Source organism: Daphnia pulicaria, chromosome 7 (assembly GCF_021234035.1).
Source record: "Daphnia pulicaria isolate SC F1-1A chromosome 7, SC_F0-13Bv2, whole genome shotgun sequence".
Lineage (NCBI taxonomy): Eukaryota > Metazoa > Arthropoda > Branchiopoda > Diplostraca > Daphniidae > Daphnia > Daphnia pulicaria.
In genome coordinates this window covers 5,768,334-5,794,924 of record NC_060919.1, presented here as the reverse complement: position 1 = coordinate 5,794,924, position 26,591 = coordinate 5,768,334, and the positions used below count along the sequence as shown (strand labels likewise).

The 26,591-nt window shown below is 43.4% G+C and overlaps 1 protein-coding gene across 2 annotated transcripts; it reads left to right on the top strand.

Moving 5' to 3' along the window:
- The first annotated feature begins 1,863 nt into the window (after positions 1–1,863).
- Positions 1,864–26,477, top strand: LOC124349376 (leucine-rich repeat-containing G-protein coupled receptor 5-like). Of its 2 annotated transcripts, XM_046799921.1 has the most exons (19): positions 1,865–3,368; positions 16,728–16,799; positions 16,880–16,948; positions 17,282–17,353; positions 17,718–17,861; positions 17,989–18,060; positions 19,359–19,430; positions 19,592–19,663; positions 19,745–19,888; positions 19,985–20,125; positions 20,215–20,280; positions 20,359–20,502; positions 20,605–20,676; positions 20,747–21,054; positions 21,170–21,352; positions 21,452–21,729; positions 23,350–23,673; positions 23,762–24,686; positions 24,840–26,477. In XM_046799921.1, exons 1-19 carry the CDS (start codon positions 3,004–3,006, stop codon positions 26,096–26,098), a joined length of 4,782 nt encoding a protein of 1,593 aa, XP_046655877.1. In that variant the 5' UTR covers positions 1,865–3,003; the 3' UTR covers positions 26,099–26,477. The 2 variants fall into 2 exon arrangements, with proteins under 2 accessions (XP_046655878.1, XP_046655877.1); XM_046799922.1 differs by lacking the exon at positions 17,282–17,353 and having other exon boundaries at positions 1,864–3,368.
- Positions 26,478–26,591: the final 114 nt, after the last annotated feature.

Below are 26,591 nucleotides of genomic sequence, written 5' to 3'. Positions count from 1 at the left end.
GAAGAGCCAAGTGCGAAACCTTTCCATGTCTGGGCTAATGACGTCGAGCTCGCACACACACACACACTCCCGAGGCGTCACTACTATCCTACACTCACACATTGGTTGCTTTTATATAGGCAACGGGTAAAAGTTCCCTCCTCTAGCCTATTCACGCTCAAAATGTATACAGCAACCATTTTTGTTATCACATTATTTCGGGATGATGATGAAACACTAAATCTTCCAGTAGTAGATGAGTGTGATGTTCAGCATTTCTATTTCTCTTTTTGATTCTAATGACAAATTTCCTTTTATTGTTGAGATCTGATCAAGAGCCAGCAACAGCAAAGAGCGCCAGCAGCACACACGCCAATTTATTATTTCCCAGCTCCCGGTTAGATCTCTATCCCCTTTTTATTTATTTCTAAAAAAATTCCTTGATGATTCTCATCACGTATTCAATCGTTTTTCTTAAGAGAGATGAGCCGGATACGAAAAATTGGCACGAACCACGTTTAAAAGAATGAATAGGGGAGACAAGAACAGCAAAAACTGCTGAATTTCTTATAGAATATTCAAAGTCAATCAACACCGCGCTATCAATAATTAACGGGACGTCATGTATAATCAAAACAACAAAAACAAGTATTGAATCGAACACGATTTTCTCTTTCCGTTTCTATTCACAAATTGGAAATACCCAAAAAATAAAAGAATTGAAAAAGAGAAAAAAAAGGAAACAACGGTATATCCTACGTACACCTATACTTCTACTACTACTGCTCGGCTGTTGTGTATGGAACTCCAGAGAGAGAGAGAGAGAGAGAGAGAGAGAGAAAAGTGGGCCAGTCAATAGCCGAAGGCTCTAATTATAGACACTCGTATATTCCCTTTAGACTTTAGATTCTTTCCTTTTGCTTCGCATTTTCACCGTGTGTGCGTGTATACAACAAAATTCTATCTGTGGCTTTCTCTCTCTTTACTTCTTCTTCTTTTCAAAGAGATGTGTTGTACAGCACAAGTCGGTGCGATGGATTACGTCTATACACCGGATAAGAATTTCGGCCAATTGGGAAAGGGGCGAGCTCAAAGGTCTCTTTTTTCTACCCAAACCGGTGTGAGGTACAGTCGGGAGCAGCATGCAATTAACATAAGACCGGTCTTGATGTATACCCTCCATGCAGCTGTTGTGTTATATTGTGTCTGCTGTTGTTGCTTGTATTCTTTCACGGACCAACGGACATGTTCATCTGTCAGCTTTTCCTTTTTGACCAAAACGTGTACAAATGCTGGCCGATTATCTCTCCATAGTCTGCGAGACAGCAGAGAGAGAGAGAGTTGACGGGCTCAACCTATTTCTTCTTGGAGTCCCAACATTTCTCAGTTTGATGTTTGTCTAGCCAATAATAAAAATGCGAGTCAATTATACAGCTGCAGCAGCAGCAATTGTATGGACGTATAATCTCCCGTTTCCGCGTATTCTTGGCCATCTAACATAGTATAGATCGCGAGGATCGGATAAACCCCGCAACTGTGTGTTGAGAAGAGTGCAAAGGCCAAAATGTCCACAGATAAAAATGTCAGCGCGTGTGCATGTTTGACGTGAATGAACAACATGTCGCACAGCACCAAACATTAGGGCAGACAATATAAACTGGCGTGGATTTAATACCTTTTATTTTTCGCTTTCAAAAGGTGGGCGGACACGGGACAGCAGCACAACGTTCAAGTAGCTGCTGGATGGGAAAAGGTGTTCCGCGCTGTTTTGTTTCTGGTTTGCTGAGAGCACAGCGCAGCAAGACCATGCGGCTTTAGTAGAAGAGAAAGCTGGTGGTTTTCTTCTTCTTACGACACTCACTCACGAACCAACGGGAGAAGAAGAAGAAGAAGAAGAAGACGAAAAAAAATAAAACAGAAAATCCCGAAAGGAGAGAGAGAGAAGGGGGGAGTAGAGTAGTATAGAACCCAATGCTCGCCCGTGTGCCTCACGCAGAAAGCGCCAAGCGGGCGTCCTGAATACATCTCTCCCGCACGACCGCTGCCTGTGTATAGTGTGCGCGATATATAGCCAACGCCCCTCGTGCTGTCTGTGTGTGTGTGTGTGGCTAGTAAAAAAGAAAACAAAAAACAAAAAAAGTGAAAGTGCGCCAGGCCATTTCTTTTTATCTCTCGCCGTGTGCTGCTGCTGCTGCTCTCGAAAACTATTTGGTTTTTGGCCATCAACTTTTGATTTAATATCGCCCATATTTTTCGAGAGAAATAGGAAAGCGGTGCGTGTGTGTTTTTCGATTGATTCGTGACAAAATAGAGATAACTGGATTTCGGGTCATAAACACCAAGGACTGAAATCGAGTTGTTGTTGTTTTGGGAGAGAAAAAACAAATAAGTTGAGAGCGAAACATGATTGTGTTTGCCGGTTGTTATTTTCAAATGCCGGCGGTGGTGCCGCCCCGACCGATTGCGTCGTCGACCGTCGATCTCAACCGCGTCCAAGGCCCTGGCGGCAGCTAATGAAATGCTAGTGCTCTGCCCATCATCATCATCCGTGTCATTTGCTGGTGAGAGAAATTTCAAAAGAAGATAATCTCTCGACCGCCCAGACATATAAATACTGTCAACTCATCAACAATTTCAAGTGTGATTAGGTCGATTGCCCATTTGGTTTCTTTCTAATATGCTAATGCGTCGGGGTTGGTCTGCCGACAGCCAGTCAATAATCTCGACTATTAAGCAGCTAGATATCCGCTGATGGTGCTGTGAATTTCATTCTCACGACTCGTCAAATTCGCCCAGATGCGCCAAACCAAAATCGGATATCTAGATTTTTTGGGTTGGAAATCTGATCGCACTAATGCTGCAGCTGCAGCTCTGGCATCTTTGAAATCATAACTCGCTCTTGCGTTATTGTTGCGTGAGTGCCTGGTGGCAGAAACGGAAACGTGAGCCGCCCATCATCCCCCTGTTGTGCAGTTTAGAAACGCGCGCGCCCGCTGCTGCCATGGTGACGGACAATCAGAGGAAATGACAAATTACGTTTCTCTATCCCATTCAAAGATGACGAAGGCTAGGACAATGGCCAAGTCGTGTCTCTTGGTGGGTCTGCTGATGCTCGTGCTCGTGCCTCAAACAACGACGTCACCGGCCGCCCAACAGTTGCCCGATTGGACGCCCAGCAGCGCCGAAATCCAAAGTGAAACGACGACGACAATTAACGACGCCAAGAATGTCACCGACTACCAACCGCCACCACCGCACGCTCGCCCAATTGTGATTCCGTGCCCAGTGGATTGCGTGTGCAAAAACAGCGAAACAGTCGACTGCCGAGGCGCCGGCATTCGAAACATCTCGGCCATCAGCTTTTTATCGAATCAACGCGTCACCAAATTGTGAGTCTATTTTTAAAAAGAGATCGACCGATCGTGTGTTGGGGGGGGGGGGGGGGGGGGCATATCACCGAAAAACGTTTTTATATTATCTGACGTCGTCCAAGTTCAAGGGGGTGGGCGTGATTTATCGGTCGCTTTACACAAGATCCGCTCGATTGGCAACGTTGTCATGCAAACCGCCAACCCCCGCGTGTGTTATATAGCCCCGGCTAAATCCCCTTAAAGTTGATGAAACACGTACACATCACACCCAACATTTCCCCGTGTGACGAACACCACCAACAACAACAGCAACAACAAAAAGAAGGAAGTTGTATAGGGGAGAAAGATGCGCTTGTAATATCTTAAACAAGCAATTCAACTAAAAGCTGAGATATCTCTTGTGTTGTTGGCAAGGTCCGGTCCGATCCGGACTGGAAAAGAAGAAGAAGAAGAGAAACGCGTTAAGGAAAATGGATGTCTGGGCTTTTAATGTTGAAACTTGGCAGATTTATGGTAACACGGTACACTCACACACACACACACAGAGTGGTGTATATATACGAGAACGCCGAGTGTGCTGTGCTGGCCGCTATAGGTTTTTTACTGGATAGAAATTGCCCATAGATTATCCTTTTTGCCGAGTGTATGACAGGCCGGCAGCTATTGGGAAAGAGAGAGAGAGAGAGAGAGAGTCATATTACCCCATGCTGATTCGAGCGATCAGCCGATAGTTTAGATTCTTTTTCCCCCCCCCGTTTGTCCGAGATGAGAAATGGGATGCGATCGAGCAATCATTGAGAGCTCCCCCACCATACGACTACATAATTCAGTGGGCATCATTTTATCATCCTTAAATAATGTACTTTCAATCGGCCGGCATAGCCTATATATCTAAAGAGAGAAATATGGGATACGGAGTCAGTTGTTCGCGGTTAAAAGGTATTGACAGATATGACATGATTAGGCCATCAGGAGCAGTCTCTCAGCAGCTGGGCGGACGTCAATTCTACATCTCCTGATATATCAGATGCGCACAAATATTTTTGTCTAGAATTTCACACTCGACCTTTTTCATGTGATAAAAAGAGCGGGGGAGCAGCGGACGGCCAATTTTGATTATTAAATCGTAAATTTCCTGGTTGAGAGTTTTTCCGCTGTCGTCGTTGGAGGATCTAGACGGGAGAGCTATAACACACAAGGCCAGCAGCAGCAGGGCACTTTTAGTATTTCATCTCAGCGGCCGGCCGGACTGAGAGATGCAAGTTTTCCTCACATAATAACCCGCACACACACACAAACTAAAAATAGATATTACGGCCATCACAACTTTCCCCCCCCCCAATGTTTTCCTACAGCATCTCGCGCTCTTCTTATTATTATTATTACGTCTACGGTCGTATATATAAAGAGGAAAAACCCTTGAGGGGGGAGCCCTGTTGTATTTATTCCTTCCATCTGTTCATGTTATTCAACAATGACGGATAGGATTCATCCAGCCAAGAAAAAATCGAGAGTTGATGGATGGCAAAGTCCTTGCGGCCGATACGGTGTCGCGACCTTGATTCGAGCAACAAGGGGGAGCCCTATCACACTACTGCGGCCTTGCCAACCAACCAACCAAAAAACAACGTAGTATCATATGAATGGATACATAATGACTGATTGATTAGGCGCACTAACCCTGTAACAGTTGAACGAAAAGAAAAACAATGTCCATTGCAATTCCCAATAAGTTAACTTTTCTTATTTTTGATTTGAAAAAAAAAATTTGCCTTGTTGAGCTCGGGAAAAAGTCCTCTCAACCCATCAATCATTCGGGAGAGATCCCGCCGATTATACACCAAAACCTGGTCCTTTTTTGTTCAACTCGAATGGAGTTTTTGATTCTTTTTCTTCACGCTACTACCAGAGATAATAGGAGGAGAGCCACTTTTGCCTTCTGCCCATTGTCTATAGGTAGTGAATCGGCTGACACAGTTGGCACACACGACTCACGCTACAGCCCGCGTGCTGCTGTAGAGTGCCGGCCGAATGACTGCGTACAGTTTTCTCATCTCGCTCTCTGCGCATACAAAGTCTTTTTTTTTATTTTATTTCACGCGGGATTTTTTTTCCCGACTTAAAAAAAATCGTTGCTGAGGAACACACACGACAAAAGGGGGGGGGGGGATGGCTACAATGCTGCAGTGTTGGGCGGGAATATATAGAAGAAGGGAGGGATCTCATTTCTCTCTCCCGGCGACGCGCAAGATATAGCCGCCCGAGCAGCCCCCGCGGCCGTTGTAATGAAACGTGACGACAAGGTTACGACCGCCTTCACTCTGCTCTCCTATGTCGTTCGTTCGTTCGTTCGTTGTGTGGCAAAACCAAATAAAGATTCTTCTTCTTCTACTTTCTATTTTTTTTCTTTTTCGGGTCCCGCGCAGCTTTGGCTTTTTTTTTTTTATTATTTATCTTTCACCGCCCACTTCTCCATCATATCTCCTCCCGAAGAATTTTTGGTCCACGCTCCGCAAAACTTCTTTTCACTTCCTAACCAACGGAGCGGATATACATTGCAAAATTAGGCGAACGATGACGACGACGACGACACTATAAAGAGAGAGAGCGTCTCGTGCGTATACAGACACATTTTTCTCTTTTTCTTTTGCGGGAGTTGAAGGGAAAACTCGGCCAACCGACGCGTGATAAAACAATAACCAAATCATCCAGCGACTGGGGGGAATTTTCCCCCCTTATACAATTACCGAGACCCTTTTCCAAAAGAAACTTGCACACAGAGACAACTTCTAAAGAGAATGTTAAATTGTGTATGTGGAGGAGGTAATACATCTCAGTTGGCACATTTCGTCGCCAGAGCAGCGTGAATGCCCATATTCGGTTGAGAGGGGGGACGATATTATAGACGGCCAATCTTTCATCTTTTTTCTGGGGACTCATTAGAATAGATGCGGGCGGCTGTCACGGACGAGAGTCACCGCCGAATCAAATGGCTCCATATCTATTATTACGACTCTACTAGTATATACATATCATCGATAACGTGCGAAGACTGATGGCCTCTATCACACCCCGGGAATGTGATGTAGAAAGACAAAAAAATAGAAGAAATCAAAGAAATAAAAACCGGTCGGTTTTCGCGTGCATTCTAGTATTTTCACGGATGACCAATTCAATTCAAATCATTACGCCAGCGTTTCTTGATGTGTATAGACAGGCCTGACCTTACAATTATGCTGTTGCTCTCGAGTGTTTGTTGGTAATCTCTTCTTAACAATCGAAATGATTGAGTCTATGGCATCGTTCCAATATTAAGGCGAAACCAAAACAAACAAGAAAAATCTCCTTTTTCCTGTTATTGGATCTGATTCGCTTGAATTGATATATGCACCACGCCAGACGGGATATTGTTGTATAGGGACCCAATATCAGAGCTCGACCTTCTCTCTCCAGCATTGTGTACAACTTCATGGACCAGCGCAGCTGCTGCATCTAGCTAGCCACTTCACAGATTTCGTTAAGACTTTTGACAAAAGAATCCTCTATGGTTTCGCTATATGGCCTGTCTCTTTTTTCAACAACAACAACCTTTGACTATTTTTTTTAGCCTCTACATGTACACAGCCCACACACACACCGGTGGTGCCCTATAAATTCTATGGCCGATTACGACATTCCCCCGGCGAAATGAACGACCCAAAAGCCGCGTTCATTTGAGGTTGGAATAAAAACGTCTAGTCTAGTCGCTAACCAGACGACTGTAAAAATATTAAGACTGCCAAAGCTTGTGCGATAGTTCGCGGGGATAAATGTGGTGGGGGTCTGTGGAACGAAGGAGGACGACGTGGACGGTCTCGACATGTAGACACAACATTTGGTGCTGCGCTTTGTTCCGGGAGTCTAAGGCGCTTGAATGGATGTCCTTTTGTCAGTCTCGTCTCCGATTCGATTACTCACGGACGATGTAAGGTTATTGTTTCTGTCGCACAAGAGCATCGCCTGGCCTGGCCTGGCCTGGCCTGGCCCTGGGTGTTGTACATTTACGATACGAGGGAGCGACACACGGCAGGTCATAAAATGTTGCTAGACTTGGCACTTTGCTTGAAGGGGTTTAAAGTTGAAAAATACTATATTCGAATTTGATTGTTTTACTAGACAAAGTGGAGAGGTACTATAAAACAAGCCTGATCTGCAGACGTTGTAGTCGTTGTACTCAACGTGCTGAGTTATCTAATGAACCCTGTGACTGAGTCAACGAAAACGGAAAGAGAAAACAAAAGTTCCAGCAGTCGACCCCCTAGCCCAGGAATAATCGCACTGGGTACTATGTAACCGATTTTGTAACCAATGACGCCAAATAGTCAAAAGAGGAAGAATAGAGAAACATTTGTCCTACCTTTAAGCCTGGGAAATCCGGCCAGGCATTCACAAAGTGCTCGATCCGCTGAAAAGTTGAATCCAGCAGGCGGAATAGGGAAAAATGGGGTCCTCGTGAATACACCCACACTCACATGGGCGTACACGAGGACAGAGGGAAAGATTTAGCTAGGCCGGCATCGGTTGTTTCTCCAATCAAACAGGATACTGCTTATCTGCATTAAACAATTTTTTTTAAAATGGGTTACGAATAATAATCACAGAACCAAAAACAAGTAAGGAGAAATTGAGAATGGGACAGTGAGTAAACCCCAATTGTTAATAAACAGGTTTCCATATAAACATTTATGTAAGTCATACATTAACAATACATCTAGCTGGTCACAGGTTAATCAAAGTAACGAAAAATATTTACCCAATCGATGAATAACTATTAGATTGTTGGTGATGACAGGTCCACAGCAGCACCAGCAAAACTTGTGTATCTTGTGGTTATGACCCTGGGTTATGATGGCTGGCTCTGGCCTCAAACCTGCAACAAAGAAAAGGTTATACATGGTGCAAACAAACTGCCATGCATTGACAGGGGGGCTTACATGATCAATGCTAGTCAGGAACATTTCACAAATTTGGAATAAGTTTATTTCTTTTTTATTTGATCTCCCATGCAATCGTTCTATTTGTTTTCTTAGTTTTATTTACCTGATGAATAACAGCATGCAGTGTGTGTGTAATAAGCGAATCTATATAAAGACACAACCAGAGTTTATACACGTCGACCACATTTTTTGTTCTGCTACCTTTTATAGTTCAGCCACGTACGTTTTCAAATACGTGATTGTTCAGTTTTCTTTGCAATATTGAACTTCGTTCCTTCTTTTTCGAAACTAAACTAAATGAAAGCAGACGACACTAATTTTCTAATTAGCTGTAAGATATCGATCGAAATTATTTTCTAAAATCGACAAGTAAAAATTGTTCAATTCAAATTTCCTCACAACAAGACCCTTGCTACATACTCCATAGTCTGTGGTTGTTGCTGTTGTTGCCCAGCATTTTTGAATCTCCTTTTGCTGCTCTGGGTGACACTTTTTTTTTATTCTGACACACTTTCCTTTTTATTTTCTGGTACTGGTACTGCCCGGCTCTTGTATGCACACTGTGTGAGAGAGCTGGCTAGCTAGTACTAGCTGGCCCACAAAACATTAATCATTGTAAAAAACCCGTGGATGACGTCAGCGAATGTGCTTGGCTGTCGAGTGCATAGTAGTATAGTCGACTGGAAGCAATAAATCGACGACAAGAAAAGACGCCGAGACCGACGCTAGAGTTAGGTGACTATAGTCCTCTTCTCCCTCCCTGCCTCCCTCCTCCCAGCATCGCCGGCCATAAAACTATAAGGGGAAGAAATTTCTTAAAAAGAAGAAGATATAGGCCGTCCTGACAAACACAGGCACACGAGCCGTGGCTGGAAATTTAATTTATTTCCCTTTGACGCTATAGGCGCACGCCCTATCCAGCAGTCTCTTTGATTCGATTTACTTTTTTCCGTCTTTGGGTGCATGTATAAACGAGTCAAATTGAATATTTGTCGTGAAAAGAAAATCTAGTAAACAAACGTGACGTGGCGCGTTGGATTATTTCAAAAAATAAAAAGCTAAAGGGCAAATCATCAGCCGAGTTATTTTCTTAAGATTCAAGCCAATTGAGCTGTTTAATAGAGAGAAAAAAGAAGAATATAATATAACTATATAATATATACTATAAGAAGGAGATCGTTCTAATAAAAAATGCCGTTTGGCTTGATGTGTACAATTTCAGACCTTTTTTTGAGCCGCCCAGCGCGCGCAGAATAAAACGAGAGAGAGAGAGAGAGAGAGAAGCCATGATATCATTCCTTTGTGATTTTTGCTGTTGAAGCTTCTTTTTTCTTTTTCTTTCACGGGGATCATAGCGCCGGCCAACAAGGATAAACCAACAGGAAGCCAAAAGATTCTGTCTATATAGTATGGTCTCCCCCCTTCTTAGAACTTCTTCTTCTTCTTCTGTTGGGCTTGCTTCCAACAATCAAAGCTCGCGTCCGCTATATCTCTCTCGATGGCCCTCCTCCTGTTATACATATAAAAATGTGTTTTTCGTCTTCTTCGCATACGTAATTATACAAACGGCCGAGAGAGCCGGAGACACTTGGGCAAGCAAAAAAACTTTCGACTCGATGATGAATTGTCAAGTCTTTCTTCTTCTTCTTCTAGATTTGGTTTAGAGTTCACATATTTACAAAGTTGTGTTGTTGTTGTTGTTTGTTGTTGTTGGACTATCCAATTCTTCTTTTTTTGATATTTGGCGGCGCCTTGAAGTATAATAATATCACTCCACTTAAGGAGAAAGACGACGACGAAGAGAGAAGGAGAGAATATCGGACTGTGCACACGAAAACTGATGTCGGACACCGGAATTTTTTGGAAAGAAAAAATTTATAAATTGTCGAGTCTCTTCTTAGCTTCTTCTTCTTATTCTTCTTCCATATAAACGATGTTTTCCGGCTATATTTTACGGCCTTTCCTTCTCCCTTCTCTGCCGCTATTTTGGCCGCCATCCAGCAGAAGCAGAGTGCCCCCTGTGTGTAAAGAAAAGAAGAAAAGAAAATTTATCTATTTATTTCCTTTGTGTATGACTTTTCTTCTTCTTCTTGATGATTCGGCACTAGAGAACTCGGATCGTTTAAGAGGGGGGAAAAGAGACACCGGTGGCCAATCTATCCGGATCAAGTTGAACGCGGTCTTGTATTATCTAATAATAATAATGAGATCAAACGCTTCGACGCAATCGTGTTAGAGAGAGAGCAATCGAATCAACTTTGAGCTGGGCATTTATCGGCCAGCAGATGCGAAAAGAAAAGTAAAAAAAACAATGTCGCATTACATTAAAGGGGTGGCTCTCAGACTTAACGTCCTATATTCTTCCGGTTCTTCACAAAGTTGCTGCAGGTCGTTCAATCTTTTCTATACGAAGGCTTCGCTCTCTTCTTGATCGTTCCCGGCGACCGTATTTTTCTTGCAGCCAGCCACATCTAAAGCCGCTATTGTTGTATCGATTTTCAGTCGAGGGTACGCACTTTACCATAAATACATCAAGCCTCTCTATAGATGTACGTACATACGTAGATATACTTTATTTTTTTGCCCACCGTCTGTTGCTGCTGGTATGGTCGAGCGTGACTTTGCCAGTGTCTAGACCGAAGACAAAGTCGTTTGATTTATTTCTTCAAAAGAATTTTTACAACTTTTTTCCGAAACGAATATCAATCGCTGGGTATTATAATAACTGCAAATGTGTCAACGAGCTCTTTATTGTTATATCTCAGCTAAATATATAAGATGGCCAGTTTGGCATCGCAGTTGGTACCTAATGAAATCATATTTAGCGGCTCCTTATACAATTAAACCGCTCATTTTAAATCGGAATCAAAGGGAAAGCAAAAGGCCGGCCGAGAACCTGCGATTGGCATCGCTCGGTATATCCCCCAGAAATGTCTACTTAATTCCCTCCTGGGGCGTGGGGAGTATGATGATGGCATCACAGTGACTATACGACACCCAGTGTCGGTCGGAGTCGAAGAGATGGAAATGTGAACGCGCCACTTGCTTGTTTTTCTTTTTACTCTTCCCTGGGTGGTGGCTTATCTCATTCGTTCTCATTCTCTGCCGACATTTGGCTGTCGCTCCGCATCCCCTTTAGATTTCCAGCTGGATGTCTATCTATGTATATATTTATAATGTATGTGTTCCAGGAGGTCCCCTTAGACTCCTGTGAATATCCAGCTCGCGCCTTTTTTTTTTTTTTTAAATAATGTTTCTATTCATTTAGGTATTCCTTTCTTTTATTTTATTCCCTACCGCATTATGCGCTTTGTGTGTGTGTGTGTCCAGGGCGCACTCCCTGGACGACGTCACAGCAGCGGCTCTCCCATCATCCATTATCAAGTCGCTGGTATTAAGACACAAAGATCTCTGCGGTCCAGTCTCTATTGTGTGTGCTACTTCTCCCAACTTACGTATATCATATATCTTTCATTCATTCAAATATTACTGGGGTGGGTCGTGGAGTAACTTGATATCGGTGAATTCCAGTGTTAGGCCATTAGGCCTCTGTTGGCGGTTCTTTATTAATTATAGACCCAAAAAGCCATTATATAAGTGAAGGTTCGATATAACAAAAGCTTTTCGGGCTCTCTCTCTCAGTCCATTGTTTACTCGACAACTCACTCATCTGTTAAGATGGTTAAGTGCAATCAATGTTTGTCTATATGGCCGCCAGCGAGGCCATTGTGTGTTATTCTTGCACACCCACCCACCAAAAGAAGAGAAGGCGCCCACATACCATCGTCAACTAGGTCATTTCTCACACAAGCCAGCAAAGGAGCTAAGAAAATCAAATACCAGTCGGATTGCCATTACGCAACATTTTTTTATTTTCTTCCCAAAAACAACCCAAAAAATATTTGCCCGTGTGTGCACAACCAATCAGCACAATTGTGTGTGTTTAGATAGAAACGCGCTGAAAGGTCCCTGTCGCCACCTATGCGCTCGCTATAACTCAATCTAGGAATTTAATTAAATCAGACTCTACTTAAGAGTTATAGAAAGAGATCTAAATATAGCGCTCAATCAAAAGATTTTCACAATTTAAATTGTTGCCAGGGGGCCAAAAAAAAAGAACCCTCGTCGTTTTTTGTTGTGTCGGGTGTCGAACGAGGCGTGACGAACGTTGGCGAAGGTTCTTTTTTTTTTTTAAATTCAAAAACAGCCGCTCGTTCGTGATTTTTGAAATTGTGACAGCGTTACACTTTTGTTTGTTTCCCTCTTATCGACAGTTTCCCTTTTGAAAAAATTTCGGAAATTGGATACGACCGACCCCGAAACCAATTTTTTTGTTTTTCGTGATCGGTGGCTGTTGCGGATGATGGAATGATTACGTCACGCGTTCATTCATTTCAATTTGCCCAGCGGAAATACAGCGTCATCGCTTGGGAGAAAAACAAAACAATTAGCGGGAAATTTGAATTAATTAATCCTGTCTAAAAACATTTCTGAATTTATTATTATACACACGCTCTCTCTATATAGTACTGTATATAATAAATGTAGATCACATTTCGTCCGCTTTAACCTTAATCCCTTTGACCAAAAATAAGAAAACCCAGCGAAGGAAAGAAACTAGACCGTCGGGAGAAAGGCAAAAGCGCTTTCTAAATAACTTTGCGCCAGTCTCAAAACGTAAAAGGAAATGAATTTTTTTCACGGGAAAGGAGATTTCCAATCGTTTAACAAGAATCACGTGATATTAATAGAACGATGCTAGGCTGATTTAGACTCTAAATGGACGAGTTGCGATTCTTTGGCAAATGGCCGATCTATAGAAACAATCAACGTTTCAAAAGGCTAATTTTTGCGGATCGAGTTATAGATTACATTCCATATGCCGGCCAACAATTTGCTGTACGGACGCGAGCAGCAGCTACTCACAAATCTGCGCTTTCCACTACCATCACCTTCTAGGTCGATCGATGGGTTCATCCATGAAAGGAAACAAAAAGAAATCGCTTGTTATACAGTACCCACCAAACTATTAGGTACACCCCCCTATTTTCAATGCATTCTTATGGCACTACGTGTCCTAGAAAAAATGCAATAACTCTTGAACCGCTTGGGCTAGATTTTTTTCCTTTTGGCCCTGAGTAGATCTAATGATGATCTACATTTTTTCTACACATGAAGTTGTCGTAGGATTAACCCCCACGGCGCTACGGTATCGTTCAGTTTATTAGGTACACCCGTTTTCCCCCCATATGCGCCGTGTTAAATACGGCGTTTTCCAAAATTTACAAAAAATACTAAAAATCAAGCTAAAATCTTTTTCTTTGTGCCAAAAGATGCAGAATTCTTCACTCTATACGAATATAAAGAATAATTTACAATCAAATCAACTCAGAGAACCCTTCCCTATACCTCAAAGTTTTCCACTTCAAAATTTGTACTTTTTTCAACAAACTTGCACTTTCGCCAGCAGAGGGCGCCCAATATCGCCAAATTTTGAAGTGGAAAACTTTGAGGTATAGGGAAGGGTTCTCTGAGTTGGTTTGATTGTAAATTATTCTTTATTTTCGCATAGAGTGAAGAATTCTGCATCTTTTGGCACAAAGAAAAAGATTTTAGCTTGATTTTTAGTATTTATTGTAAATTTTCGAAAACGCCGTATTTAACACGGCGCATATGGGGGGAAAACGGGTGTACCTAATAAACTGAACGATACTGTAGCGCCGTGGGGGTTAATCCTACGACAACTTCATGTGTAGAAAAAATGTAGATCATCATTAGATCTACTCAGGGCCAAAAGGAAAAAAATCTAGCCCAAGCGGTTCAAGAGTTATTGCATTTTTCTAGGACACGTAGTGCCATAAGAATGCATTGAAAATAGGGGGGTGTACCTAATAGTTTGGTGGGTACTGTATAGACTACTAGAGTCTAAAGAGTGTATAAGTATAGAAAAAAAGCTGGAGAGAGAGAGAGGTTAGAGAGACGATGAATTAACCTGTCAGCCGGGGACTGAAAGTTCTCGTTCTTATTTTTGTTCCTTCTTATATTCTATATAATAGCCTATTCGGTCCGTTGGCGATGCCAAAAATGTTTCTCCCGCTGGCCTTTTTTTATTTCCCAATGTTTTCTTCGTATAGATTCCTGCCTGCTCGTCATTTTCCCTCGATTCCTTATCACACTCTATACGCCGATACCGGAATACAAATCGAGTTGCTTATCCGACCGACTGTATAAACCATCGATAAAAGTTGGCCAGCGGGATCCAGGATCCTCCTCCATCAGCCATCCAACTCGGAAATAAAATACATAATGGCCGCCGCCGCCTATAGAGCTCGTTGTTGATGTACAATTTATCCTTACATTATATTAGATTTCGGGTGTATAGTAATATTATTAATTTTTTTTTCCCAGCCGCCAATTTTTTTCGTGTTGTTTTTTTAAGTCCCCCCCCCCCCCTCTTTGGTGTCTGTAATAACACGACTGATAAAATTAACGGCTTCCGCTCCGCTCTACATATATCGGGCCGGCCCAGCACACCATGTGCTGACGACACATTTCGCTACACTTTTTCTTTTTTCTTTTTCCAAGGGCGTAGCCAATTAGAATTTGCTTGGAAAAGGAAATGCCCCTTTTTTGTTTTTTCATCTTAGCGCTTGTGAGCTAATGCGTCTAGACTCTAGGAAATCACACGCAAGTATATATACAGTCGACGACCTAAATAAGCCCCTCCGATGGGTTTCCTCTCTCTCTAGATTTTTTGACTATAATAACACATACAGGAGCTAAAATAGGACCGTATAGCGATGGGATGAATACTAAATGGATTTATTAAAACAATAAACAACACATTCCCGCCGTCTATAGTTTTTGTTTTTTTAATTTTTCCCGCTGAGCGGCCGCCATGTTGCAAATGTTTCTTCCGCTTGCGTGCGGAGCTAATCCTCTTGTCTCATTCCACCCAGATGGTTAGCGTCTCAAAAGTGCTGCTGCGCTACTTGCTGCAGCCCTTTTTTTTTTTGGTTTTTGTTTTAACTGTCGTGTCATTCATCCGCCACCGGTCGTCGCGGTTGGTCCCCCCCGCGCAGAGAAATCGAACCATTTGCTGCTGGGCTGCACGCCGAGCCTTTTTTATTTTTCTTTTTCTTATAATACAAAAGACTAGCTCTCCTTTCGAGCAGTACGTCTCGATGATGGCGTCAGGCCAACAACAATATTGCGCTTTACACTTCTAGCAGCGTCAACCCGAGCGTATCACACACACACACATATATCCACTCGAGCAGTTACGATTCCATTTCCTTCCAGCGCAGCAACGACAAAATAAGGACGCCTCTTATATACTCTAGTGTGTGTGTGTGTGTGTGTGTATAAAGCGGGTCTTAATTAGATAAGTCGTTCGGGTGGATCATAACAAGACAAAAAGAAGATAAAAAGATAAAAGTTTCTCCCCCGACAGAAGAATAAAAAAGGACAAATTTCCCCCATCAGAGTCTCTTTTTCGACTATAGTATTTTTAGAATTGATTGTGTCTGGTCTAGGTCACTGTCAGGCCGTCATGTGACTGCTAACAAGTCGGGACGAAAAAATTCCCGATATATTTCATCGTCTCTCTCTCTCTCTCTAGCTTTAGCTCTCTCGCTCCGAAAAGGGCCATCAAGGCACGTGATGTTCTACACGTCCGACGCACAATAACAGTCTTGATTTTTTACCTTGCGAATTACACGAGAAAGTTTCCCATTTGGTTTTTTCTTTAGAAATCCTCGCATCGACACGTGTGTGCCCCGAATCTTTTAGAGTTGACCATGGAGGAAATCAAAGGAAAAACATTTTTTTTTTTTCTCATTCAAATGATCAACGTATAAACACGCATGTGATATCATTAAAAAAATAAATAAATAAATAAATACTGGATTCGGTATGGCCCTGGGCCCGTATACGGCCCGGCTCGAAAAGTTAATAGGCACCGCGCGCTGTCTATTGTAGTATATATATAGCTGAGATATATAATATTCGCTGGAAATGATGGGTTTGTTTGGCTAATTGCGCATTTGAACCGAAACGAAACGCATTGGCTACGCCTGGTAGAATAGCTGAGACGGGTGATTAGCATAATAGTGCAACAAGAATGTTGTATGCGATATTTATACGAGGGCGATACTGCGATAGGGAAGGAATATTTCGTTTTCAATCGAGCGGTGATGAATATAAAGCGAACCAAGATGCAAGTCGATTAACTGTGAATATTTTATCGGAGGGCGTAATAAAAATGCCGGAGAGCAAACAAAGGGCAGATATAAAAAAATAAACCCAAAAAAGTCGATCGCCATTTATGCGCATATTTTTCTTTAATTCGTAAAATACTATAACATTTATTTTTTTGTCTTGTCCTTTTTTTTTTGTTCAGGGACCTCAGTCACACCGACGTAACCAAAATAGGACCCATGGCTTTCCAACACATGACCTTTCTGGAAGATTTGTAAGTTGTCACCAGAAAATTTGTTTTTCAAATTTTATTTTTTTTTCCTTATACTGCGCGCGTGTTGTTCGACTCGACAGGAATTTAGCGGGAAATAGTTTGAACGACATAGACATCGACGCCTTTCACCATCCTCGGCTCAAATCCTTGTAAGTCATCCTTCGAATTATTCGCGGAAAAATAAAAAAAATGCAATTTCAAATTTTGTTTAAGAATCGACAAACATGAAATTGTTATTAACCCTAATGTACGCACGTATCCCCCCCCCCACAACCATTGTATAGTCGGCGTTTTTCGCCAAAAAGATTGGAAGAATAATCGACGTGATATGCAAATCTGTATAGACGCATAATAATAAAAAAAAGGGTTGCATGGTGTTCTTCTTCTTTCTTATTCTTTTTTCAGTTTCTGTATTTTGTTATTTTGTATTTCCCGCGCGCCGTGAGAGAGTTGCTCCATCTAAGCAAATGTCCCTTTTCCAGGTCACTACAGAAAACTAACATCAAATCCGTTCCTACGAGCTTGTTTTCACATCTTCCTAGTCTCCAGTCCATGTAAGTAGCCTATAACTACTTATATGTGTATACACTATACAGGCTCGTTTCCCACGACGACAGCCAAAAAACCCTTTTTTTTTGCATTACCGATTTTGCGCGCACACAACTCGCGAAATCGTCGTCCCTTCTTCTTCTTTTTATATTTTATTACAAGTTGTTTTCCACTCCAGCAAACTCTTTAGATTATTCCTTGACGATCTGATCTATTTGTACAGTCTCATATCTTCGTAGATCAATGAAACCTAACAACTAAAAAAGAATAAAAACACCCGCGCTGAATTTGAATTTGAATTTGAATTGAAAAAGAAAAAATTTGGTTTTAACAAATTTGAATATTCTTTTGTTTGAAACGCACACGCAGACGTTTGGACAGCAACGACTTAAGCCAACTGGATCCTCTCCTCTTTACGGGCTTGCCGTCGCTTCGACAATTGCGTCTTGATGTCAATCGACTGAGCGCCGTCCCCCAAGAGGCCCTATCTCGTGTTACTACCCTTGAAGTTTTGTAAGTTGCGCAGTTTGATATCTATTTATTTTTATTCGATTTTTTTACCGCATTTTTTCACATCTATCTGTACACCGTTTTGACACATGTCAAACTGTACCCAAAACATTCTGCCAACCATTTACAGAAATTTGAGCTACAACCGAATCAAGGCTATTACAGCGGGAGCTTTTCGAAACCTCACCTTCCTAAACGTTTTGTAAGTATAATCCCTGTTTATTTATACCGATATACTATATATAAGAGTGCTGCACTTAAAGCGATTTAATGCCTCCGGGCATATATAAAAACACGATTTGCGCTGTGGAAAACAAATGGGGAAATAAAAACCCTGGATAAATAACCCAACCAACCAGCACACACTTTACACAGCTCGGACTATTTGTTGACCAGCCCCTAAAGCAATATCAATTGAAAGGAGGGAAACTAAAAAAACAAAGTTTTTTCTTCGAATCCAAAACAAAACAAAAAAAGTGGCAGACTTGTTTGCACGAGATTATATATTGATAAAACGCATCGATTTTCCGCCCAAGCTTGCTGAGTACGTGGGTGGTGATGGTGGTGGTGGTCTATAAAGAAATAAGGGGATTTCAAGTCACTTAAGATCTAAACGGCGGAAGCCACACAGCACGAGCTATATTTCCGCCTACTTGTTTGTATTACGAGAGCCGCCGGACTGTTTGCTCTCTCTCTCTCCATATTGGCTAGGAGCTCGAATTTCACGGTGGTCTATGTGTACTCATTCACTAACTCTAGCTCTTACATATCTGGTGCAAAGCAGAGCCAGAACACACACACATAGAAATCCAAGACGGAGAAAGAGGACAAACAGACCACTATTTATGGATTGTTATTGTGTTTAATGATGGGATTGAACTGAGAATGTCGAGAGAGATTTCAAATCAAGTTTGAAGAAAAAAAAAAAAAATAAGCACTTAGTATTGGCTGACGCAACTTGGTGCGGGTGATTGACGGACGCCGTCGACCTTAATATCCCGAGCTCTTCGTACACTTTCTCTCTCCATCAATAGACCCCCCAGAAATCCTGTAAGGAAATGAGTCGATCCGCCGAGCCATGAAACGTTTCGCTGAGTGAACTTTATTGCCTTTACAGCTTCTATTTCTCCGCACAGCTCACAAACAAAACAAAACAAACCCCAATTCATAACTAAGAAGTATTTCACTTGGAAAAACCGTTTGGAGAATGACCTTTTCTGAAACTATAAGTCATGGGGCAATTTAAAAAAACCTACAGCGCAGTAGATTTCCTTGTAACTCGCTTGGATAAATGGCGACGCAAATAAACTCTGCACACAAATAATAAAAGCAACGAAAGTAGAAGAAGAAGAAGAAGAAGAAAAGATTTGTGAATCAAATTTCGAGACGTTAACAATTCAGAAGAGAATTGTCTATCTCTGCTGGTTATCTCTCTATATAGACGTCTAATCTGATTATTTTTTTACTTTTTTGTTTGGTCTTGTGTGTGTCTTTTCGCAGAGTCCTTGATCACAATGAAATAGACTACATCGACGATGACGCATTCATCGGACTCTTCTCCTTGAAAGTCCTGTAAGTTTTTTAAAACTCTACCGTTAGTTTAAGCATGTCGGCTGCGCCATGCAAATGTGAGCAAGGACACACAAAAACCCCTGGGAGACGCATATAACGCTATACAGTCAAATCTAGCTCAACATCATTATTGATGTGTTTTTCTCGTTGTGTTGCAACAGTGAGCTGAGGCACAACGCCATCAACCGAATTGAGCCGCCCTATTTCAGACAAGTCCCGCTGCTGGCCGAACTGTAAATTGAATTGTTCTTTCATTTGCTAATGAATGGGGTTCATTAAAAAAAAAAATAAAACTGCTGACTGATTGTGTGTAGATACATGAACAACAACAACGTCACTCTCGTCAAGGCCGGCCTATTCCAGCAGGTATCACGTGTGGTGGTACTAGAACTGCGCGGCAACCCACTCGTCAACGTCCAACTGGAAGCCTTCGCTTTCCTTCCGCGGTTGAAAAAATTGTGCGTCAATCAAAAGTTCTAAACTTTGACATTAAAAAAAAAAATTCGCTCATTTAAAAAATTCACGAAATGTAATCATTGGAAATTTCACGACAGAATTCTATCTGAAGTCAAAGAGCTCCGCCATTTCCCGCTGCTGAACGGGACCGGTGCGCTGGAACTGATCCGGATCGACCGGGCGAAAATAAAACAGATTCCCTCGTACACTTGCCAACATTCTCCACATTTGCGCAGTCTGTAAGTTATTCATTTCGAACTCTCTGCCGTCCTGAAATATTTCTCTTTTTCAATCTGGAATTCTTTGTAATAACAAAAATAAAAATAAGGGATCTCAAATCCAACTTGATCGAAGCCCTACCCGATTTCTCCCACTGCCGGAGCCTCCGCCTCGTGTAAGTATACATCAAAATGACACGAACTTTGAACGTTTCTTTTTTTAATTTTGATTCTCATTTCGATGCCGAGAGCAGAGATCTCAGCCACAACCGAATCACGAATCTGCCCAACCACGCTTTCCAGCATCAAATTCATCTGCACGACCTGCTCCTGTCCAACAACCGCATTCAAACCGTACCCGAACACGCCTTCGACGGACTGCGCAAACTGAAAACCCTGTAAGTCCAGCCCTTATTATTATTACATTTTACTTTTTTAAATTCTCTAAATGCCATTTTTTTTTTCAAATTGATTTATTATACGTGCAATCTATTAAAAAGGGATATGTCGGAAAACGCCATTGAATCGATTCATCCCGACACTTTTCTGCCGCTGAGCGAAATTCAGGACGTGTAAGTTTTTGTTGGACGATTGAATAATTTGATTGGCTTTTTATTCGATTGGTTTTTGTAATAATACCAGCAATCTTGGGCACAATGGGTTCCCGGTTTTCCCGTCGGTCGGCCTGGAAAACGCCCTGCACATCAAAGTGCACAACAATCCCAACCTGCGCGAATTCCCGTTGCCGGCCTCGTTTCCCCGCGTCAAGACGCTGGCCCTCTCCTACGCCTACCATTGCTGCCCGTTCCAGCAGAGCTCGTCGTATTCAATCATCAACGGCGTCGGCGGGGAAGACAGCTCGCTGAGAGACTCAATTATCTTTCCATCCAGCGAGCACGGCATCGACCTGACGGCCTGGGCCAGAGGCGAAGCCGTCTGGACCGATTCTAGTAAGAAAAAAAAAACCCAACAAAGTTCTTCTTCCCGAAATAACACCACAGTAGATTACTTTTCCCATTTCTAAACCGCCAATTTTTGTGTGGTGTAATGTGTTTTCTAAAACAGATCCAATGTGGGCAAACATGAGCCAGCAATTTGGTTCGCCGGCTAATCACCTCAACCTCAGCGAAGCGGACATTGAGAAACTGTTGAGCTCGGTTAGCAACGTCAAATCGGGTCTCCTATTTATGACGGCCAAGAAAAACTACGACAAAAAGAATCCAGCAGTCACTTGCATCCCGGAGCCCAGTAAGTTTTTTGGGGTTTTCTATCCTGGGCCATGAATAATTCAGATTTATTATTTTGCATACCTGTTTGTCAATGTAATCTATGCTGCGCACCATACAGGTCCGTTTATGCCCTGTCAAGATTTGTTTGATTGGTGGTCGCTCCGCTGCGGAGTCTGGATCGTCTTTCTGATGGCCCTGCTCGGCAACGGCGCCGTTGTCTTCGTCCTAATCTTTGCTCGATCAAAGATTGACGTCCCCAGATTCCTGGTCTGCAATCTCGGAATGGCCGATTTCTTCATGGGAATCTATCTGGGATTCCTGGCCGTCGTTGACGCATCGACGCTGGGCGAGTTCCGCATGTACGCCATTCCTTGGCAACTGTCGGCCGGCTGCCAGGTGAGTTTTGGCGCAAAACATATAAGAAACCGCAATTTCCTTTTTCTATCGGATATTTGCATAAACGAAGAGGTGCATGTGTGGCGACAGCAAGTGGTACCCTCTTGAACAAACAATTTTCTAGACTTTGCATTTTGCTGAAGTGTTTAAAGTTGGAAAAAAAGTCAAATTGATTGTTTACCCTCTGCCAAAATTGCGAGGTAGCCTAGTACAAAACAAGCCTGATCTGCAGTCGTTACAAATGAGTTATCTAATGAACCCTAACTGAGTCAACAAAAAACGCAAAGGAAAACAGTTCCAGTCAACTGCCTAGCTCAGGATAAAACATACTCCGTGACTGACTACGTAACGATTCATAACCAACGCCATCAAATAGTCAAAAAGGAAGAATAGAGTTAGATTTTTCCTACCTTTAAGCCTGGGAAATGTACAGCCAGACATCCAAAAAATGCTTTCATCCGCTGAAAAGTTGAATCCAGCAGGCGGAATAGGGAAAAATGGGGTCCTCGTGAATAAACCCACATGGACGTACACGAGGACAGACGACATTAAAAGAAAAGGAATTCTCCAATATGACATGGAATGCTGCTTATCTGGATTAAAAATGAAGAATGGGTTACGAAACAAATATTGACAGAATCAACAAGCAAGGAAAAGTTGAGAATAAGACTGTGGGTAAACCCAGATTTTTAATAAACAGGAATATTAAAGGTTTCCATGCAGATTTATGCAAGTCATGCATCTTCAATGTATCTAGCAGGTCAAGGGTTAATCAAAGTAACGAAAAACATTACCCAAGCTCGATGAGATTGTTGGTGATGACAGGTCATCAACACCAGCAAACATTGCTTATCTTGTGGTTCTGATGGCTGGCACTGGCACTGGTCTGTTCCTTTCAACACAAAGGAAAAAGTTACATAGTGCAAACTGCAAAACAAACTGTACAATGCATTGACAGCATGGCCTACTGAAATACCGGCCCAACGGCTGGCTATCTCCCTGTTGCCGAATGATTTCATAGCCGAATGATTTCGTAAGCTCGTAAGTTTCGTAAGACGTTCCACATTCCATGGTTCTGAAGGAGCTTACGACCCTCTGGCTATGAAATCATTCGGCAACAGGGAGATAGCCAGCCCTTGGGCCGGTATTTCAGTAGGCCATGATTGACAGGAAGGCTTACATGATCAATGCTAGTCAGGAAACTAACATTTCACAAATTTAAAACAGGTTTAATTATTTCTACTTAAGCTCACAATCATCCTATTCGTATTCTTAAGTTTTATTTTACCTGCTAGTATAGAGTGTGTGTGTTAAGAGATTCTATAAAAAGGCGCGACCGGAGTTTACACAATGACTAAAGCAGACGACGACACTAATCTTCTAAATGGCGATTTAAGATATCGATATTAAAAATCAACCCCCTCCCGCCTAAATCCAAACCGCTCAAAAAACGATCAAAGTGGTTTTCCTTTTCTCACATTTGCTGAACGGGCTCGGAATTATTTTAGTATCTATTAGTCTCAATAAAATTAAAAATGATCCCGCAGATAGCTAATTACTTTCTTAAGAGCCTCGCCTAAATTAGCATATCTAATCTAATTCATATCATTGTGTCATCAGGTGGCCGGTTTCTTTGGTGTGCTGAGCTCCGAGCTGTCCGTTTTCACGTTGGCCGTCATCACGATGGAGCGCAACTACGCCATCACGCACGCCATGCATCTCAACAAGCGATTATCGCTGCGCCATGCCAGTTACATCATGGCCGCCGGATGGCTGTTCGCCCTCATCATGGCCTTCCTGCCGCTGGTGGGCGTTTCCGACTATCGCAAATTCGCCGTCTGCCTCCCCTTCGAAGTTGGCAATTCCGTCAGCAAGGGCTACGTCGTCTTCCTAATGGTCATCAACGGCGTCGCCTTTCTCATCCTCATGGGCTGCTATTTAAAGGTATATGACGCAACATCCCCTCCAATAATTATAATTATAGAAATCCTGACGGATGTTTTTTCCGACTTCCGGTCCTAATGGCTTTTAGATGTACTGCGCTATTCGAGGCTCGCAGGCGTGGAATTCTAACGACTCGAGGATTGCCAAAAGGATGGCCCTGCTGGTCTTCACCGATTTCCTGTGCTGGGCGCCCATCGCTTTTTTCTCGCTGACGGCCGCCTCCGGCCTCCAATTCGTTTCGCTCGAGGAAGCCAAAATCTTCACCGTCTTCATCCTGCCGCTCAATTCCTGCTGCAATCCTTTCCTCTACGCCATCCTGACCAAGCAGTTCAAAAAGGATTGCGTCCTCATCTGCAAGGCCATCGAGGAGTCGCGCGTGACCCGCGGGATCGGCCGATGCCGTCACAGCTCCAATTTCAGCAACCGCCAGACACCGGGCAACACCAACAGCCTGGGCGATCGCAATTCAGGATCAAAGGACGGCAGCTCGTGCCAATGTCAGGGCAGAGGACTCTTGAAGGAGGACAAGCTGTCCGGCTCGTCCCAGCCACACCGGCATCAGCACGCCCAGCACCGGCACAATCGGACCAGCCGGCTGGGATGGTTCCGCTCGCCGCTCCGCGCTTTCCTGCGCAGGATCCGGGCGGCCGAGCGCGAAATGGGCGAGTCCTCGTCGTCGGCCAACGAGTACGCCTACCAGATCGCCGAGATCCAGCAGAAGCAGCTGAACAGGAACAAGCATCACCGACGGGCCGAATCGGTGTCCAGCGACACTTACAGCACTTCGCGCTCCGATTCCGTCAAGGCCGTCGGATGCGGATTGCCGTTGCGCATGGTCGGAAGGAGGAGGAACTCGTGGACCGTCACCCGAAAGCCTTCGTCCGATTCCAATCTGTCGTCGTCCAGGAATGATTCGTCCACTTCGGCCATGACCGCTTCCACCAGCGCTGGAACGACCACCTGGAGGAATTCCAGATCTTCCGTCTCCAGCGACGGAGGATCTTCTAATAAAGGTTTGATAATTAAAGCGATCAAATTATTATTATGATTAATTATTATCTATTTAATCAAATTATTATTTTATTTATTTTTTGTTATGTTATCTCAATCAGAACGACTTGATTTTTTATCCTAATTAAAAATGCAAATTATGTTATAATTTACAGGAAGTTTGCGGGATCGTGAGAAATTAGCATCGGGAGTGGCCAAGAGCGGAGCCAAGGCGATGCCGCCGATGATTTACGTGCCGCCGATCGACGGCCAGCGTAGGTCGTCCAGCATGCGAGAGAAGGCCGGCCGCAATTTGCCTACGTCTCCACTAGCCGCCGGCATACTGCGCCAGCAATCGGTGGCCACGCCCACCGGCAACTTTGTCCACCGCACCGTCATCCCGCACGTGACGTCTTCGGTGGCCGGCGCCTGTCTGATGGATCCGTCGGCGGACGGGATGGCCTGCGAGTCCTTCGAGGCGGCCGGCATCCGACACGTTGGCGCCAAATGCAAACCGCGTCTGACCCGTCAGATCGCCGTCCAGGACGACTTGGCCGGCAACAACCTGCAATGTCCGCCATCGTCGGGCTACAACAAATGCGTCTCGTTCAACACGGCCAACATCATGGTGTTGCCCAGCAGCAAGGAGGACCATCTGCAGCGCCAGCAGCACTACTGCCCGCTGCACTCGCCGCGATCCTTGCAGGGCGTGTGGGAGAGTTCCATCGAGGAGGACTACGAGGACGTTGCGGAAGAGCCGAAAAGGAACCGATCGGCCATCGACAAGGACAAAATCTTCTCGGCCGTGGCTTCCATCTACACGAATCGCGACAAAAATCGACTGGGACTCTCGGGATTCATTCCCAGGAAGCTCAGCACCATTTCGTCGCGCAGCTGCAGCATCAATCCCGACAACGAAGCCGGAACGGACGAAACATTCGAAATCATCGACGAATCGCAGCCCAGCAGCGGACAGGCGGCCGCCGCCACGGCGCTCCTGACTCCTGCAGTCAAATCCAGTCAAGTCGATCCTGCAGCGTCCAGGGCGTTCAAGTCGAGCAACGAATTGCTCAACGTCTACGCCACCAAGAGACACAAGAGCAATAAGGAAGCTGAGCTGTCCAAAAGTGATCACGATTTGTACCAGCCCAAGATGAGCCATCCGCCATCGAAATCGTCGCAGCGCAAATCCATCGGCTCCTCATCCATCGTCCGGTTGATCGTGACGCCCGAAAACAGTTCGTCGTCTGCTTCTTCATCCAGCGCTCGAGTGGTGGAAGAAACGCGTTTCGGAGCCGACGACATGGTCCTGGTCCATCCCAGGCCGGACGCCGTTCAGTCACCTGATTCAGGATCGGTTCTCAATCAAAAGGAGTTGGACGACGACGACGACTCGTCCCAGCACCAACAAGAAATGGATCCTTTAATGCAATAAAATTTGAAAAACAAAAACAAAAAAAGTGAATGCATTGCATCCTCAGTTAAAAATATTTCGCAAAAAGTCGCCTTCCTTGTTTAAAAAAAAAATTAATCTGATATAATATAACCTACTTAAAAAAAAGCTTATTCGCTATGGTGCCAAACGTGTTTTTGATTTCGAGAGCTCTGAATTATTGCCCGCCGCTTTTTGTAGCTTCTTTTTGCAGCCTTTTTTCGATTGACATGCCAATAATAATACTATCGATGTTTGTACGTATCTTGTGTACCATTTGTTGCCACAAATCTTGCATTCCTCTGTATAGTATTATATAGCAACAAAACACAGAGCTGTAAATCGTGTATTTATCAACATAAAACCAAACCAAACAGAAAAAGACACACAACTTGTATAACTCACTGTCTCTTGTCAAGAGTCGCCTTTTACTCTATTTGGTCGTTTACCATGGCAGCTATAGTATCTCCCATTTAGAGTAGAGCGCAGCTTTATA

Bases quoted from the DNA above. Each gene is read 5' to 3' on its own strand.
- LOC124349376 (XM_046799921.1), top strand. From the start codon at position 3,004: ATGACAAATTACGTTTCTCTATCCCATTCAAAGATGACGAAGGCTAGG. The intron at 20,126-20,214 runs GTAAGTTATTCA...AATAAAAATAAG, and splicing joins TCTCCACATTTGCGCAGTCT to GGATCTCAAATCCAACTTGA. The intron at 20,281-20,358 runs GTAAGTATACAT...TGCCGAGAGCAG, and splicing joins TGCCGGAGCCTCCGCCTCGT to AGATCTCAGCCACAACCGAA.